Source organism: Apus apus, chromosome 19 (genome assembly GCF_020740795.1).
Source record: "Apus apus isolate bApuApu2 chromosome 19, bApuApu2.pri.cur, whole genome shotgun sequence".
Taxonomy (NCBI): domain Eukaryota; kingdom Metazoa; phylum Chordata; class Aves; order Apodiformes; family Apodidae; genus Apus; species Apus apus.
Window position 1 is genome coordinate 10,130,717 of NC_067300.1, and position 19,025 is coordinate 10,149,741.

The window sequence follows — 19,025 nt, forward strand, 5'->3', positions numbered from 1 at the left end:
AAAAACACACACACAAGACACTGCAGTTACAATCTAATACATGCTTACATAAAAATAGGTTTAATGCACACACAAAAACACATCCATTAGATACTTTTACATTCTGCATCTTTTCCCATCCATCCTGTGGATGGGCTAAGCACTAAGCCCTCGTATGGATCTCAGCACAGCTACCTGTTGCAATCCCTGTTCAGAAATGTAAAGTTCTCTAAACCTGGCTGCAGTAAATAACAGCATCAGTTATTCCACAGAAAATGCCATAAACATTTCAAACCACTAGTAATTTTTCAAAGTTGCATCTTTAAGTAAATGAACATTCAGACATAATGCAACAATCCAATAAAGTTACCTGGGGAGTTTCATGGCCTTTCCTACTGTAATTCTGAATGAAATCCACCAGCCCGTGTACCACAGTCTTTACAGCAACCATTGCATTTTCCAGCTGCTCCCATGTTGGAGATGCTGCATCTACAATTATTAAAAGTAGGCTTGTCATTCTGTCAATTATTCCAATAAAATCATAAGTATGAGGCAACTCTTCTAGTACTTCAAAACACCAGGTGTAGGACAGAGCTGAGTGAGCCCTGAAGTGGAGTTTATGACACAGTATGCTAATAATTCGGAATTTGGAAACAAGGAAGGGAGGTTGTAATGTTAATAATTTGCTTTGCTAGATAAGAAAAATAGCAAGAAATGTTTTAAAAGCTTGATTTGCCTACCTGGATTTGGATCTATGTTTGCCAGCAGCTCTAAATGAGGCCTCAGCCTGTTTAAGTTAGCAGGATCTCCCGTGCGCTGCAAGACAATTGTCAATTCTTGCACACTCTTTGCAAAAGATTCTGGAGATTGGAGCTGAAAAGAGAATGAGCATTAGAGTGCTGCATCTTATAACTATGAACTATTAATCTTAAAAAGATTTTCTTTAAAGTGGTTCCTAAATGCAATACTTGGTGTCTTCAGATGGCATAGAGAGAGTATCAGTGGAGAGAAATTTAATTTCTCAGCTCAGAATCTGCCCTATGAAGCTTCATCATATGACACCAAAAAAGGGATCTAGATTTTACTGGGAAATCAATTGTCTTCAGGGGGAGAAAACCTTCATTCTAGTTTTAGCCAATATTTGATATGACTAGAGACAAAACTTTAACTCAAGCGGTTCTTGGATACTCAAAGCAGGTCTTTATACTCAAATCTAATCTTAACAAAGATAACAAAATCATCCTTTTGACAAACCTTGTCAATAATGGATTGCATGTGTGATTTATGTGCCAAGTCACCATAAAGAAGGGAAGACCATTGTTCTGGTGATATCCTAAGTCCTGCTTCCATGGCAATGTGAACAATTTGGGCATCATGTTCTCTCCGCAAAGCCTCATAACTCCGAAACTCTTCTTTAAGTTGCATCAAAGAAGAATCTTCATCCCTTTTAGTGACCTATGAAATGGTAATAATTAAATACTCCTCCTTTAACAAAAAAAAAAATCTCCAAGTCCATCAGAAAAACAGTTACACAGCACAAATCACAACAGTGCTGCTTTTGTAGACATAAGCATATACTTAATTTTCTTCCATTGACATTTAAAGAACAGAATATTCAACTGAGAGCCCACGATACATGTTACATAAAACTCTCAGGTTACGTAAGACATTTGTCACAGAGGAAGCAGCAGGTTTCACTATTTTAATGTTTAGTTTAGCAATGTTGTGATAATCATGTTTCAAAATGAAAGAAAGACTCATCAAATAAACTTTTCACTCTTCTCCAGATACATGGAATGGAAATATTCAGTTTAAACAACCCTTTCCCACATATAAAAAATAAAAAAAAAATCTTCACTGCAAGGCAGCTAGATACAAACAAAAGAAAGAGTGACAAATGTGCTGGAACACAGGGTGGGAGCTCAGCCTGACAGCACCCTATGTATATGGTGTCCCCCTCTTGTGGCTGCTGTTGGAGCTAGGAAAGCTCCCAGGACTACAGTATTCAAAAAGTTTTCTTCAGAATGCCGGGGTCAGATTCTCATCTTTGAGAGCACATAGGCCAGTCTCTCATGCCTGGCCATGGCCTGCTCTTAGGAATCTAAATGAAGTAAAAAATGATTGTATTAATACATTTCACTTCTTCCTGAAGCAGACTAGGGGTGCTGCAGAGTCAGGTTTCATGCCTCTTTCAGGAGAGATAATTCCCAGATGATGGGTGGCAGTTAATTCCAACTAATTCCACATGTGACTATTTGTTTCTTTTGCAGGGAATATTAAATATTAAAATACCAAAACTATTTTATGACACTTCTAGATAAAATCTCATAGTCTACATTATTAAAATATGTGAAACCGAACTGATGTAACATTTTACAGGTGAAAGATAATACTCCTCAGTCAGGTTCTCTGGAGCTGCAATAGCTCACCAAAGCAAACTTTAAATATTGGTATTTTACCTTAAAGCATGATGCTCTATATAGTAGCTGCACAACATGACCAATGCTTGTTTTAGAGGCCTGAGGAAATCTTGGTTCTAGCCTTTGTACAACAAAAAGTACCAGAACTTTTCTTGAGAGTGCAGAGCCATCTTCCAGTGCCAGTAATACAAGTTTCAGTGCCTCCTCTTGCATAGCTTTACACAAAAGTAAAAGACAGGAAGTGAAATATACTGCCAAAAAACATCAAGGCTATCATATATTAACATCATAAGTAGGAACATCTGAATCACCTTTAACGTAATTTCTTATAACTTTTTATGTCACTAATCATAAAAAAAAAATCTTTGTAAGCATTAAGAATTTGTTAGTTTAGAAAAAATACTGAGAAGTACTCTAAGCACAGCCAACTTAGAGAGTTAAAACTAATTTTCAGTAATAAACACAACAGTAGTGAAGTTTTTATACTGTTCTCCACTGTGCAGTCTTGTAGTCTTTGTCATTTTGGACATCTCACCAATGCTACACCAGGAAACCATATAAAATCCATATGAAAGAGTAACAGCACTACGGAAGTGAAGCGACAACTACTCCCCATTGAAACATAGTTTCTGACCCCTTGCTGTGCTTGCTTTAGTAACATTCTTAACTAAGAATTTCTTATCAAAGATACAAACAAAATCATTAAAAACCTTAAAATTAAAGGATGCTGCAACTCATTGTATTTACAGCTCAAGTATGAACAAGAAAGCATCTGCCATTTCCTAACCAATTCCCCTCACAGGCAGCAGAACAACCTGCCTGTGTTAGTTACACTGAGTTACAGACTGTGCAGAAACCATGATTCTTCACACTTCTTCAATGGGATTTTTTAAATACTTCCTCACAATTCCAAAAATAATTTAATAAGGGGAAAATAATCATAGAATGGTTTGGGTGGGAAGGGACCTTAAAGATCATCCAGTGCCAACCCCCCTGCCATGGGCAGGGACACCTCCCACCAGCCCAGGTTGCTCCAAGCCCCATCCAACCTGCCCTTCAACACTGCCAGGGATGGGGCAGCCACAGCTTCCCTGGGCAACCTGGGCCAGGGTCTCACAACCTCACACTAAAGAATTTCTTCCTAATGTCTAACCTAAGTCTCCCCTCTTCCAGTTTTAATCCACTTCAGATTTTACTAACTTGTAGTCTTTATTTTTTTCCTCTTATTTCTCCCTGCCCAAACAGAAGTAATTACCTCTTCAATCAAACAAAGGAAATTTCAAAAGACTGTTTTTTTGTGTCAAAAAAGGTATTCCTAAATATTATCTGTTGCTGATTCTACAGGTACTTTACCTGGTCCTAGAAACTGGCATCCTCGTGCCCTGACAGCAGCCCAAAGATTGGCAGAAAGCTGCTGAGGATTTTGGTGCTGCAGGATCAGCTCTGTGACCGTTCTCTCTCCCAGGGATCGAGCTGCCCTCATGGCCCTGACTCGCCCCTCCTCCTCCACCAGCTGACAGTTCACCAGTGTCACCAGCTTCCGCTGCATCGGGCGGCTCAGCGCGCTCTGGTTCAAGCTTGCAACACCTTCAGAGAGAGCAGAGCAGGAAAACCAGTGCTTCTCATCAGAAACATGGATCTGAGGAAGGCAGAAGGAGCCTAAATAAAGGAGTCCTGTGTGTCCTTCTTGAGGACTTAGATACCAGTCATGGGTATCTTCTCTTCCGCACCTTTGTGTAATTAATTATCACAAACAATTTTAATTAAAGTCTTAAACTGACATAAAAACCCTCCTTTAACCTTTGAGGAAAGTTCAGCTTTAGTATTAAGTTGGTCCCAAAGGAAAAATAAGGTTTTGCAAACTTAAAAAAAATCAATTGTCAAAGGTGTGAATAAGCTTTGAAAGACACAAGGGAAGATTTATTACAAAAATGAGAGGATTATCCCATTGATACCTAAAATCAGTGCTGAAAACACAAAAGTTGTCAAAAATAAGTTACATAAAAATTCCAGCGTTGAGTAAAGACTCACCTTTTCCTCCACTTAATGGCTTTAAGTAGAGTGCCAAATCCTCAACACATTTCTTTGCTACTTCATAATGTTTGTTCTCTCCAACATTACTCAACTTTACTGTCTGATGATCAGGTACCTGAGAAAATGGAAGGGGAGGAGGGGAGAGAAGAATTATATCTACCCAGCTGCCCCACCTGGTCTGCCAGTGATGGCACCACCACCACTGCTATAATGACATAACACTGGAGATGCACACTGCTTTTCTGAGAAGTAAAAGACAGGACCCACCCAAGGCATGTAGAACATAACAAGGAGTAACAAAAAGGACTCAAGATGAGAATGAGGGTGATGATACTCAACACATTAGGATAGAAAACAACAGCCAAGGTCCAATGAGGAGGTGCTTAAAAGATGAACAAAGAACACAAGACTTGAGAGGATGATCAGTGTACAGGACCAACTTGATTTACTACAGAGAGGACAAGGCAAGTTATAAGACAAAATTAACTGGCAAGAAAACATGAAAAAATTCAAAGTTAAAAAATAATTTCAGCACAATTTGGGTATGCTGAAATCTTCAAAGATAAGAACTAGCAAAGAACTCAAAGTAGAGTAACAAGGTCAGACAACCAAAACAGAAGGAGCATTAGTCACAACATATTCAGTGATCTGAAACACACTTCAAGACATTAGGAGACCAGGAAAATGAAGGTTCTAAGATCAAGACAGTGATTTGGCATAAACTTAGAAATAAAAAAAATGAGAGGAATATGTGAACTTGAGAAACAAAACCACCTTGACATATAGTGTTATTACCAATAGCTGTGTCAAGGCATGTGACACGGTAAAAAGCATCTTATTGCATCCCCCAGGTGTCACAGTAACATGAGAAAGCACACCAATCAGCAGAAGGGGCACAGCTGAGCTGTCTCCCAAAGCACAGAACTGATTATGTAAGGGCTGTTTGGCCACAGGCAGCACAGGAACATTCCTGGCCTGATCCACCAGGGTCTGGAAACTCAACTGAAAAGCCACCATCACCGTGCATGGTTTGAGAAAATTACACACACTTCTGTAACTTGGCTGAACAGCTAGCTACTATCAAACTTGTGACATGTACAAACCAGCCTCCTTGCAAGAGCATGATGGAGGACTGAATCTGCAGGTTCACTTCTCTAATGACAATCGGGACAGATAATTGTCTCATTCCCAACAGGTGTCTTTCTCCAGTCACCATTCAAGAGTCTTTTCAGACCAGAACTCAGCTTACAACTAGAACATGTTCTTATTTTATGAGAATAGGATGGCCCTGAAAAAGGTGTAGTTGCTTTTAGAGTATGCAAGGACTTACAATTTTTAGACTAAAACAAGGGGAAAAGATCAACCCACATATTGTAACTGGCATGTAAATGGTAATAACATGAAGTGGCAAAACAAAGAGCTGCTTAAGTCATACCTGGGCTCCAACTAACTGGAGGAGTGCAAAGTTTACAGGAAGCACGTCGATGTCTGTATTGATGGCAGTCTGGTCGAAAGGACATGCCTTGCGATGAAGCTTGTTGAGGCAGGTCTTACAGACAGTGTGGGAGCAACCTAAGCTGATGGGTTTGTGCACATTCTCATCAAACTCGTTGTAGCAGATTGGGCAGGACAGAAATTCTGTCCACTGAGCTGCCTGCACAGGCATTGTGGAAGCTGGACACTTGTTTAGCAGGCTAGCAGACCATTATTTCACTGTACTATGTTTTGGCAGCTGTAAGTGAATAACAGAATATTTAAAATATGCTTTCTGCTAATTTAGAATTCTTTTTAATTTTAAAAAACCCCACCATTTCAGTATTTTACAAAATAAACCCAAATCCTTACAGTGTAACACTCAAAAACTCCGACTTTGTTAGTTCAGTACTTGCACCAAAAAAGGCTCATGAGCTGAAATTAATGAAGAGTATCATAAATTGAAGTTGAATCTATTCACAATAAATGGCATATAAGTTCTTCTCTCAGGATTACATACACCTTTAGGGAAGGAAGACATTTATCAGCACAGAAAGTATAAAGGCATAATTCACAATAACCATTTCTCATACCATCTCATGTAACCTCCAGTTTCCAAAACCTTGAAAAGACATTAAATAACAAAAGCTAAGAGTAATAAGAAAACACTAAAAGAATGAGAGATTAGTTTTTAGATTTATTATTCTCTTGTTACTTCCCCCTTTTCTCCCAAGAGCCCACCAGAGGACTCAAGGACAGAGGCTTGTGTTTAGTTTTGCTTTTCACATCTCTACCTTAAACAACAATGCAACTCCACTTCCATCAGCTCACAGTTAAAAAAACCTCTGATGTGTTCAAAGTCCAGGTGTTTAGGACAAAACTTACAATAAAGCAAGCAATAACTTTGGTTGGCTTGCTATTAAATCTTTTCGCTTGAAACACCTCCGTGCAAGTTGTTCACATAAATGTATTCCAAAGAAAATATGGATGTATAAAAACTGTTCTGAAAGGCATCCCATTTTATGTAACTCACGTTCTGGCAAAAGATAACAGGCCAAAGGAGCTCATCAAAGCCTTTTACATTCATGCTTTGGTCATGAAGATTTACATTCACAGATTCATCTAAGAGCTGCACCACCCCACCCCTGCCTGCCAGGTGCCACCATGTTGACTTTCTCTGCAACCTAGAGACCAGTTAGTTCACTTCAAGGCTATGAACAAGCTTCCCTAGCAGCTTGTTAGAAACGCAAATACACAAATGTTTTAATTATATGTTTAACATTATCTTGTTTTCCTCTGATGATGGAAAAAAGGTAATTGTTTTGAGGAAGCTGAGATCTCCCCTGTACAGCTGAATTCCTAAGTTTTTACTGCAATTCCACTGGTGGCTGTGCTACAGATTAATTAATGCTAAATTATCAGACCATTTAAATAATTGCTAAAACACCAAATAGACTATCTGTGGATGTATTTTATGCTAATTATGACCATCTGTTTAGAAATCCTATTTAGTATTATGAACATTCAGTGCCCTTTAACTAACAGGATACTTGTACAAGATGTCCTTATCTCAGTGAGCTTTTCAATACTATGCAGTGAGTTTTCCCCAGAATTAATTCCCATGTTAAGTGCAAAATACAACAAAGTTTGTCCCTTCAAAACCAAACTGCTGAGGTAACACCTGCAACATAAGCCAGAACAATCACACATTGGACAGAAACAGATTTTCATCAAACTTCTAGGAAAGCACAATCAAAGCTCTTGCAGAGATGACAAAAGTGGCAGCCCTCTTTAATCTGCTATTGCTACTTGTGTCTTTTAACCAAGGAAATTCAAAAGCAAAATAAAGAAATGGAAAACCAAACAATGAGCCAACCTGCCTAGAAATATTTTAATTCCTCTGTAAAGAATTCCACTATTTCCTTCAGCACAGCTACTTCAGCTTCCCTACCACACCAGCAGGACAAGAAATGCACAGAAATGTAGTGTAAAGCTTTGCAGTCAACACTTGCCTGAGAGCTTTTTGCCAGCATCACCAGAAATGTCATGATACTAACACCAACACAGCTGACCTAGAAATACTACTCATGCTTTTTCACCATAACCCAGGTAACAGCACAAACGAGATGCCCCTGAGAAGTGTGCTACTGCCATGACTCACAGGGAACAGTCTAAGAAAAGGCTGCGACACTCACAGCTCAACTGCCAACACATCGCTGGTCACTGACAATCTCCTAATAAACAGTCTCTGTTTCCATACTACTCATTAATTACCTCACATTCAGAAATCTCTGCTCTGAGACAGCACCCACATTTAGTTTCCACAGATACTTCAGAGAGCAAGAAACAGCTCCTTCACTATTTACAAGCTTTTAAAATATAGTTATTTTTTTCCTGACCAGCTCAGAAATGAAACACAGCAGATTCTTAAAGTGTGCACCACTGATTTTTAAAGATCCATCTCAGAGCATTTAATCATCATAAATGACAGATTCCACTAAGCATGTGCTGACCTTCAGATTTTTGACAGGAAACAATCCAATTAAATCAGCAAACAGCTGGGGAAAGCTCTCAACTCCTAAAACTTCCAGCAGCCAGGCACAGAGGAAGCCTCCATACTCTATTAGGCATGCCAGCCATCCTGCCATTCTCACTCCAGTGTGGTAAGGAAACAATCTCACATCTCCCAATTATCATGTCAATGTCTACAAAAAACATAAGCCAAATGTTTAATAGATTCTTGCTCCTTGTCAGAAACAATGTATTTCAGAATGTCCTCCTGAAGAACAAATTGCCTCACTGCTCCAAACTGAGCATGCACAAGTAGAAGAGTAGCATGAGGGTGGGAAACTAGACATCATTTTGGTTTTGCTTTAACAGACAATACACTTGGTTAGAACAATTACCCTTGGTCTATCTGCCCATTGTGGCAGACATGCTCTCTAGGTCTACACAGACAGAGCTTCTCTTCCCTGTCAAAACAGAAACTCCCTGCAAAAAACTCCCAAAGAAATGACTGATACAGAAATTGGCTGAACACACAGCTTGCAAAGACACTGCAGGTTTTACTTGAAAGAAGTTTACACAGGATACTTACAGTAAGTTTTACAGTATGACTCTCAGAAGCAATACTTCAGATGACAAACTGAAAAACACGTAAGGCTAAGTTCAGAAATTACATAATAAATAAATATTATTACCATTGGGTAATTTTCTAACACAACATTTTCCCACTGCAGCAATGTTTGCAATGGAGTGCAGTTACAATAATAAATGACTGATTTTCTCATGATCATTTTAGACCAGATGAAACTGGAAGATGAGGTGGAAGGGAGAAAGATGAAACCCCAACAGTTGCACCATTTACAAATGATGGAAGTTGTATGATTTAAATGTTCTTATCTTACCTTACTTCTAGCTACCTAATCCCATGACATTCTCTACAACTAATCCAAATATTGTACTTACTTAACAGCCTTTTTGACATGATACAGATAATTTAATCCTGATTTTCTACAGAAACCAAGTTTAGGTGATCATGCTTTCTATTAGTCTGTTCCTCACCCACATGAATCTCAGGATCCCTGGACCACTTTTGAGCAAACCTGATAGAGATGGATCACATCTGAAAGGCATATATACATTCCCTGAAAGCTGGCATCTGGAAGAAGGTCAAAAGCCTCTCGCTTCTCAGGAAAGGACAGGACCAGGCTCAGCAGTTATCTCTGTCTACTTTTCTGATCTATCAGCATATACACAACAGCCAACAAGAACCCAGCCCAAAACATTACATTTTGTTCAGATATAATAAACAGCTACTTGGAAGGTAGGGACATGACACAGATCTGTACAGTTCCAGCGCTCGTTATGCACAGCAAGGAGAGGCTTCCAAACCCCCACAGCAGGACACTGAGCCAGCACCTTGAGCTGAGCATCACCTGGGCTAGCTAGTTAGGAAGTCTGATGACAATGCTTTATGTCTATCTTTATCGAGAGCTTAGAGGCCTAACACCAGAAGACTGACTTCTCCACACCAGAAATTAAGAACCTCAGGAGTTCAACAACTTCATACAAAACCAGAGCAAGGGGTAGTCTTCAGTTAGTGGCGCTGGTGTTGACTTACATCTTAATTCTGTGACTAGATTGCTCACCTACACTAAGAAAAATAAATTACTTTTAACCCATGTTTTCATCTTACAAAGAAGCATCCAAACATACACATAAAGAGATGGAGCAATTCCAGTCCCTCCCCTTGAAGCTATTCCTCACACATAAAAGGATTCAATATTAATCAAAGACAACTGCAGCTTCATCTTCAGCTGTCTGAGCAGACAACTTGGATTTTGCTTCATTTTTAAAGATCAATTAAGCATGTTCACTAATCAGTCATTGAATCAAACCTAGGCCTGGTTCTTTGAGCAAAAAGAAAAAAACGCAGTGCCTTCCTCCCAGCTCCATGCCCCAGTTCCTAGGTAGGATGGTGAGCATGGTTCCCAGGCAAAGAAAACTTTCTTCTCTTCAAAGTAAAGCAGGTTCAACATGGGTAGGGAGCAAACCCCTTCAAAGCTGCACACTGCCCAGAGTCAGGGCATTTACCAAAATGTGAGATATGCAGGTTTCATCCCTCTTCTGAGGGACAAAGGCTCGAGCTCAGTTCCCCTATAGCCTGGGCAAATGCCTAGGGAAAAAAGAGAAGCAGCAGCAGCACCAGCAGCCCAGAAGTGGCAGTCCTGCAGCCCCATCTTAGGGCTGCTTGATCAGGCCCCCAATGGGACACGAGCAAAGACAGGTCTAATAAATAAAGCTTGTGCGAAGGGGTGATTCTGTCAGTGCTCAACAAAGGAAACTCTTCCCTACAGATAAAGGAAAATCTTGAAAAACTTGTGAAATTACACAGCATTTGCAAAAATGAAGGTAGTTCAATTAAAATCTCACTGTGGATTTAAGGCTAAATCTTAGAATTATATTGATTTTTAATCACTATATTAAAGAGTCCTTTATCTTGACTCGCTCTTAATATTGACTGCAGAGATCCTAATATTTTCTTTTCTTTTTTAAGTGATCTTCATTACCATTTTCCATTTCTGCAGATTAATCATTGCTTTGCACTACAAGGAGGTAGTTTTTTCAAGCCTGCCTTCTTTCCTAAGTTATGTAGTTCTGAAAGTTCTGCACGAGTCAAAAACTGAAGAGTCCATGTAATCAAGTTATTAGTATTATTCTCTGAAAAGGCTGGAATCTTTAATAATTTCTCTTCAACAGCCACCATCTACAGATCTAAAAAACTTGTGTCATTAAAGGCTTAGAAAAGGGCCATCCCCATAATAGCTTTGCACCATCCAGCTATCACAGCTTGAAATTAAAATAAATCCTCTTTACAGAGCAGACTTGCTTATTTCTGCATTCCATAGTATATGTCACATGTAAGTCTCTTTTTATCACATGCAAATTCTATATATAAAGCAGAGTCCTCAGTGACCATTAAAGACAGTATTTTTATGCAATTTTCTCACTGCCTGTTAATGCTTCTGGGAATATCTACAGCCCAATTCAAGCTCCAGAAAAGTTATCAAGGGAAGAGTTGGTGACACACTAGAAAATATATCTCTCTCTAGACCATGTTCTGCCAAAACACCTATGGGATGCTTCACTTGCTGTCTTCTTAAAAATTTAAAGCTTAGATCTCTCCTTACCAAAAACGTGGCTGAAGAATAATTCCCTACAAACAGTGGTGCAATTCACTAACACAAAATTAAGTTCAAGTTGCTCAGTGGCTGCCAAAGTTCACCCAGTTCAGAGATAGATCCACCCAAGGCAGCACCAGATTCAGCGTGTCCTGCAGCTCATAAGAGCTCCTTCCTGTACAAGTATGGCAAGCAGAAACCCTCTTAGTAGATGTTAAGTTTTCCATACCCTTATGTCATGGTACTGTGGGGTTTTGTGTGTTTTGCAGGTGTCACTGAAAGGAGAGACTGTCCTTGTTCAAGCATGACACCAGTTCAGCTCCTGTAACAGTATTGACTTGTCATGACTACCTGAAGGGCAAATAAATGGAAGATTTTCTTTGCCACCAAAATCAGTTGAACTTACTCAGAGTAAAGAGAAGGAGAATCTACTTCTAAGCAGATCTGTTTTGACACAATTACTTGAAGAAGAGGTACACCACAGAATTCCTTACTCTTCATTAATATTTTCAGAGAATATGGACTCTCATGTATGGCTTAGCTCCCCACGCCTTTCTTTTTTTCCAAGCACAACCTCCATGCTTCAACTATACAGTTTACAAAAGATAAATTTCATATTCTAACACTTTCTAACAATACCAATTCCATTCTGAGACACGGGCAAGAAACCAGAGGGTTCCACTGGAGTCTGAAAATCTTTTTTAAGTTTGTACAAAACAGCTTAATATGGATTTTTCCCTTTCATTAGAATTGTTCAATCAGTAAGGAGAGACCCCTTCTGTTTATCCCATGAGGGGCACACAAAATCTTACCAATCACAATGCACACCTGACAGTGATGCTGCTAGCTGTTACCCTCTGGATATTGTAAATATTCTATCACTGTAAATCAGCAAGTCTTAAAATAAAAGAGATCAATACTCTAGATTAGGACTTAAGTTTGAAATATCTCAAGCACTGACATGAGAATTGTTGGCATTTAGTATGTTTTAGAGAATGGTCATGACCTCAAACAAGACAGGAACACAAGTTAATAAGAAACCTTTTCTTGTGGAAAGCTTTGCTTGCATTGCAGAAACAAGGAAAAGTTCATTAACGAGGCATGTAGCTCTCAGGAAAGTGGCTGATCACAAAAATTAAGAACTCACTGCTTCACAGAATAACACATTAGTAACACAAGCTTCAATTTCTAGAATTTCTACAGATACTTAACACAGACCAAAGATCAAATAACAGCATTTTGATTCAGAAGACTTACAATTGTAGTTGTTGGTTCTCTTTTAAAATGAGAAAATCTCTTCTGCCACCATGACAAATTTACATCCTTGTAATCTGAAGGGCTGTTTTTAATTTTTGATTTAGCATTATAGCACAGCCCACAGAGTGGGCATGAAAGAACAATCCTAAGAGTTGCTGCAGGAATTACAATTAAACCCAACGAAAAATAATTTTGCCCTTAAAGTGAAACAGATCTACATCAGATATTTTCCTGGTTGTAAGCCCCCAAACTGCCATTATTTTCTCCCACGACAGTCACACGCCATCCCACTTTGAGCCCCGGCTGTAACTGAACACCCGCGGCTCTGCTCCCACCGCTGCCGGCTCTGTGCTTTGTGCTGACTTCCACGCTTCCTCACAACACCTCAAGCATCAGCAGAACCAAAACACGCTTTTCCTGCTTAGTTGTTTTGCTTTTTTTGTTTAAGACACATCAAACACGACACGACGGGTGCAGCCCTGGGTCCGTTCTCCACCACTGCCCTTACGCACAGCTCCTCACCGGCGGCAATGCCCGCGGTACCGGTGCCGTTCTCCTCCGTATTGGAGGACGCCACCGACTCGGCTGCTCGGTGCCGAGGCCTCCCGCTAGCGGGGGAACCGGGCGCCTCCCCGCCTTCCCTTCGCCCGGTGCCTGCGCAGCGAGCGCGGAGCGGCCCCGGCGGGTCCCTGGCAGCCTCGCCCTCTCCACCGGGCCGCTGTCAGCAGCCCCGGCCGCGCCGCGCACCTGCGCCCGCCCCGGCTCCCGCCGTCATTCGGAGCCGCCACCAAATGGCTGCCCCGCGCCCCCGGGCAGCCCAGCGGCCTAGCGGCGGCGGGAGTCCCGGCAGCCCCTTCCCCCGCGCCGCAGCAGCGCCCGGGACCCGGCGGGGCGGGGCCGCTGACAGGCCGCGCTCGGCGGGCGAGGCCCGGCCCCGCTCCCCGCCCGGATTCCGCAGCGCCGGGACCCCGCAGGAGGAAGGAAGGGGGGAGGTGGCGGGCGGGGCCCCGCCGGGTCACCGCGTCCCCCGCGCCAGCCGCCCCCGCCCAGCCCGCTCCTACCTGCGGGGCGCGGGCGGCGGGGCCGGGAGCAGGCGGCGGCCCCGGCCTCTCAGACGCCATGGGGCGGGCAGCGCGGCGCGGCCCGGCGGAGGCAGCGGCGGAGGCAGCGGCGGGGCCCTCGGCGGCGCCGCCTCATCGCGCTGACAGCCGGGAGCGCCGCCCCGCCTCCTCTCGCGAGACCCGCGCGCCGCCGCGCGAGAGCCCAACGGCCGCGCCCGCCACCGCCCTGCACGTGACAGCGGCGGGCGGGGGGCGCGGGGCATTGTGGGAGCTGGCCGGGGGAGCTACCATCGAGACGGCGGCACAGACGCGACGTCCGGCGCGCCCAGCCGCCACCGGGAAGCGGCAGCCATAGAGGTGGCGTGACAGAGCGGCGGCCGCCGCCGCCAGCGCCCCCTGGCGGCCCGCCAGGCCGGCGCCGCTTCAGGAGCCGCTGGACTCGCCCCCGCCCGGCGGCGTCCGTTACTTGTCTTCTTGTTACATGTGGTGTTCGAGCTGTGCTATTGCTAGCGCTCAGGAAGAGGGGATTGGAGGCCGTCTCTGGCGCACGTCGCTTGCCCCGGTGCCGCCCGGTGTGAGAGGCGAAGACAGCAGAGAGGGCGCGGGCCCAGCGAGGCACCTGAGGGCCCCACGGAGGCAGCGCCAGCGGTTTTACCGCAGCCCACCCCACAGGAAGGGCTGGGAGCACCTCGTTTCTCCAGTCACTCACAAAGTTACAAACACCTATTTTAATCAAGGAAAGGGTGGCAGTTTTCTGAGGAGAAAGCGTTCATCTGGCAAGACTGCTGCTGGCAGGCCCTTCTGAAGGACAGAAAAACATGTGACGTGTGAGGGACAGAAAGGGCTGCCACTTGTACAGCTTGTTTTGTTTATGACATCTTGTTCATTCCCCGTGGCAAGCCAAAACAGTACATGCTAAGGTATGCACAGAATTACTTGACTGTGCTTAGAGGAAAGCACATGTACTTCTGAAATGGTGCCTTGTTTGTATTTCATTTATTGTGTTATGACAGGAGAAGTGGTTACGTGTATGGAAAGGGGAAACACCTTTAATGTGAACATGTGCACAAAATCAGGTTTTGTTCACAAAGCTCACCAAGACACTTGAGCCACTGAACAGATAATGCTGTTAGCCTGCCACACAACACAGCTCCCTCTCATGTTTACATGCAGTAGACCAGAGCAAAAAAAGTAGCAATCCTGCTCCCAGGTCAAAAGACCAGCCTCTGTTTCCCCTTTGGCACATGGGGAAATGCTCATGGACACACCTTTACAAATGAGTTGAGCAAGAAACAAGTGATGTTTTCAGGTGCTATCAATGATAATCATACACCTGCCAAAAATGCACATTAACTGAATGAATTTAAACACAGCTGAACCAGATCTGTCCCAAAGGTTCACAATACCTTTATTTAAACTACAGCAATAGCAGCTCCATGAAAACAGGCTGGGGGAAGTAAAATTTTTCCTTAGTGTACGAATTACTCCGAAGATGAAGGAGTTTAAGTAACTTAAGTCTAGACAGAAATGAAAAGCTACACACAAACCTGTACATATACCCAAGATAACATCTGTAAATACAGTAAGAGCAAATGCAGGTATGAGCATGCTTTGGAAAATCAGATTCCTAATTTTTATGCAATTAAGAACCAAAATTAATGGTATTCTGTGAAAAAACAAGCAAACAATACTAATCACAAGGTCAAAGAGGCTGTAAACAGACAGACTAATGAATGGAAACAGAAGACAGTGCTAGAAAAGAAAGTTAGCAACATTTAATATGAAGTAATAGCAGAGATTATGAAAGGTTGGGCCTTATGCATAAAGTACTGGATGAAGCAGGTGATTTTAAGTCTCATTTACACCAGTTCCTTCCTGGGGTGTGTCCTTTCTGTCATTACTCACAGGGACACCCTGCTAGGCAGACTTGACACACATTTCCTTCCAAGGATCCAACACAGTGGAGTCCTTCCCAAGTCACCCATCTATGTAAAGTCATTTTGGTCAAGTTTTGGGGGAATATCAGATTAGGAGCTTAAAAAATCCCTCAAGAAAACAAGGTTTTAGAAGCCCTTCACCTGAACTTTGCAACTGTGTCTCCCAGACAGTAACAGGAAACCACAGGGTAGATACTGCACACACCTGACCCCTCATGGGCCTGGTGAATAAAACCCCAAACAAGGGCTGGTGCACTCAGAGAGAGACAGGGAAGGAAACTAAGAAAAACCTGTTAATTGACATTAAAAGCTACTGTCTTGGATTTTAAACCCAGCCAGGTTATGGAGCACACGGGCCAGACTTGTGGACTGAGCAAGAACCTTCTAAGAGCACTTCTGAAACTTGAAAGCGAGCCCTGGTGACACAGACAGGATTGAGAACTACTGCTTATTGCTACCTGGAGAGAATCTAATGTAAGTACCATTATCGCACATTAACAACTTCATCAATTCTTTATTCATATCATATTAAGTGGAAGAAACATACACCAGTCCAAGACAGGTAGAGGATAAAGATTCTGTGTTAGAGGGCTTAAACACTTGTGATGAAACAGAAATGCCCTCTGACACGTACAGACACACCTACCCAAACACACGTGGTTACTGCTTTACTGTGTCATTGAACTAGAGCATGAGAACACCTCTGTGTCTAAGCTGCTCCTAATTAAAGGATCATGTCTCCACAGTGACATAGAAACTGCACACAGCACACAGCTTAATTGTCCACACCACTCTATGTATCTATGATTTGTAAAAAATGAAGGCAAACGTCACAGCTCAATAAACAGGACTGATTCAACTGGAATTAGTCAAATACAGGTGCAAAACACTGTTATGACAGAAAAAACTATCAGAACAAAGAAGTTTAGAAAAACTCAGAACTCATTCATAAAACTGAGACCAAGTCCTTTTAATGAGACTATCAAGTTAAAAATGAACTGCAAGGCAATACTGATTATTTCTCTTTTACCAATTCTCTATTTGCAAGAGGCAACTTGAAAGCTTCCTGGGTTATTTTTGGGTTGTGTGTTCTTTTTTGAGAATGAAAATATGCCTTCTTCCTGTTGAAAGATCTAGCAAAGTTTGGGCAAGTAAGGAGATAATTTCACTGCAAATGACACAAGAACTGGGTGGGAATGACTGACTGGCTGGATAAATATGAACATTCCCTTTCCTCAGCTGGTATCGATCAGGAACAATACAGCTGAAGCTTCAGCTTATTGCAGTGTCAGTAACAGTTTGAACAGGGGAGTGTAAAACAATTTGGGGGGGAATTTGAATGTATCAAGAACAGAAGCATGAAATAATTTCCTGCATTTTGCAGTTTACTCTCAACTAGTAAGCACCTTTTCTGCACTTACAGCAACAGCAGCCTTAGTGCAGCAGGCAAGCTGGCTGGTCGCAAGGCCTGTCTTTGCTCACCAGTCACATCTTTGTGCTAATCTCCAATATGGGGGGAATTGAAAATTTCATCTAGAATTTCACTAAGCAGGAGCTCTGTGTGGAGCCTGGCTCCACAACCACCCATCTGTTAATCATAGTCTATTTTAATTTTTGTGATAGCATTCAGGTTGGGTTTTTCGCTGTTACTCCTTCCGTGAACAGAAGTTAAATGCTTTTTAAGAGCAGACTTGTGTTTAAAGTCCATGTCACAACAGTGACACTTGTAGGGCCTGTCCCCGCTGTGTATGTTCAGGTGATCCTGGAGGGTGCTTTTGGCAGTGAAGGTCTTCAGGCACACCATGCACTGGAAGGGCCGGATGCCCATGTGCCCCCGGATGTGTCGGTTGAGATTCTTTTTTTGTGTGAACGTTTTGCCACACTGCAAACACAGGAAGAGTTTGTGCATTTTAAGATGTCGGAGATAGTTCTCAAGATGGAGAAATCCCCTCGGACACTTTGGACATTGGTGCCGCCAAGAGCTGCCAGAGTCATCCAGGCTCTGGAACCCATTCACCAGACTGGAAGTTCCTTCTGGATTGTCACTGACAAAACCCTGAAAGGGATTTCCTGACATTTCTGTATTTCTGCTTTCAACTGTAGAATTGATCAAGGAGTGCTGGGTTTCCGGAAAATATAAGTTTGATTTAGAGGATGTGCAAGGCTGAGGAAAATGATCATTTTCTACGTTTGCTACGCTCATAGAATCCATTCTGAAGATGCAGATTTCATCATCCTTATATCCGATTTCAACTGTTGATATTTCTGGGGTTTTTGTGTCCTTTCTTTCTGAGACCAAGTTCTGCTCTGCAGGCTGTGAGTCGTCCCCCTCCTCCTGTTTTACTGGGTACTCCAGGTGCACTGGGCTGTCCTCAGAGATCTCGATTATTTCACAGTCTTTATCCAACACCTCCTCCCCGTTTCCCAGTTCAGCATCCGAGGAATGGCACCTCTCAGCAGCCTGATGGCCGCTTTCCATGGAAGCATCGATCTCCAAGTACTTCGACAAAGCCTCGGTGCATTTCTCCACGATGTGGACCATCTGGAGATAACTGGCAGCAGTGAGGTATTTCAGCAGCTCCTTCTTCTTCACCTCCAGAGCTCCTGTGTAGCAGGAGAGCAGCAGCTTCCTGCCCACCTCGGCGCTCTGCAGGATGGTGATCCGCACCTGCCGCGACTGGTTGAGCAGGAATTGGTCCCGCATGAAGGTGGAGCAGGCGGCGAAGATCACCTTGTGCCCCGGGAACTCCGTGTCGTTGATGTAAATGGAGACGTCGCAGAAGAGGTTCTGCTGCCGCAGGAGGTTCATCTTCTGCAGCACGGCATCTCCCTGCTGCTCGAACTGGAAGTGCAGCACCTCCGAGTCGGCCGCCATGGCGCCGCTCCTGCGGGAGCCACCGGTCACGGCACCGGCGGAGAGTCACGCCGAGGCCACCCCCGCCGAGCCGCCCGCCCGCCCTCGGCCCCGCTCACCGCCCGGTCCCGCAGCCGATGCGTGCTCCGCCGCCGGTACCGCAGCGCCCCGGAAGCGCTTCCAGCCTTCTTCCTCCTCCCACACCCCCTCCCCGCCCCTTCCGGCTCCCGCCCCGCCGCCCCTCGCCCCCGGGTGGCCGGTACCGCGGCAGGAAATGAGAAGCGGCGGCAGACAGAGTTAGCAGCACGTTTATTAGAAGACTTGGC

General features: G+C 43.4%; 2 protein-coding genes and 1 non-coding gene across 6 annotated transcripts in view; all 3 read right to left on the reverse strand.

The window, feature by feature from the left end:
• Nucleotides 1–14,063, reverse strand: part of RC3H2 (ring finger and CCCH-type domains 2) — a 29,273-nt gene extending 15,210 nt beyond the window's left edge. For 3 of the 4 annotated variants that reach the window (XM_051636392.1, XM_051636390.1, XM_051636393.1), the window contains exons 1-8: nucleotides 13,909–14,063; nucleotides 5,869–6,165; nucleotides 4,431–4,548; nucleotides 3,753–3,986; nucleotides 2,439–2,614; nucleotides 1,234–1,434; nucleotides 720–852; nucleotides 350–468 (exon numbers count right to left, since the gene is read on the reverse strand). In XM_051636392.1, coding sequence (XP_051492352.1) covers nucleotides 350–468; nucleotides 720–852; nucleotides 1,234–1,434; nucleotides 2,439–2,614; nucleotides 3,753–3,986; nucleotides 4,431–4,548; nucleotides 5,869–6,099 — 1,212 coding nt within the window. In that variant the 5' untranslated portion in view covers nucleotides 6,100–6,165; nucleotides 13,909–14,063. Of the gene's footprint in view, nucleotides 1–349; nucleotides 469–719; nucleotides 853–1,233; nucleotides 1,435–2,438; nucleotides 2,615–3,752; nucleotides 3,987–4,430; nucleotides 4,549–5,868; nucleotides 6,166–9,003; nucleotides 9,073–13,908 lie in introns of those variants that run through there. The other variant, XM_051636391.1, reaches the window with a different exon arrangement.
• Nucleotides 941–1,056, reverse strand: LOC127392739 (small nucleolar RNA SNORD90). The gene has a single exon (XR_007891326.1). It is a non-coding gene; the product is annotated as a small nucleolar RNA SNORD90 (small nucleolar RNA).
• Nucleotides 14,064–15,293: 1,230 nt separating the features above from the next.
• ZBTB6 (zinc finger and BTB domain containing 6) lies at nucleotides 15,294–18,781 on the reverse strand. The gene has a single exon (XM_051636902.1). The coding sequence runs from the start codon at nucleotides 18,718–18,720 to the stop codon at nucleotides 17,437–17,439; it is 1,284 nt and encodes a 427-aa protein (XP_051492862.1). The 5' UTR covers nucleotides 18,721–18,781; the 3' UTR covers nucleotides 15,294–17,436.
• Nucleotides 18,782–19,025: the final 244 nt, after the last annotated feature.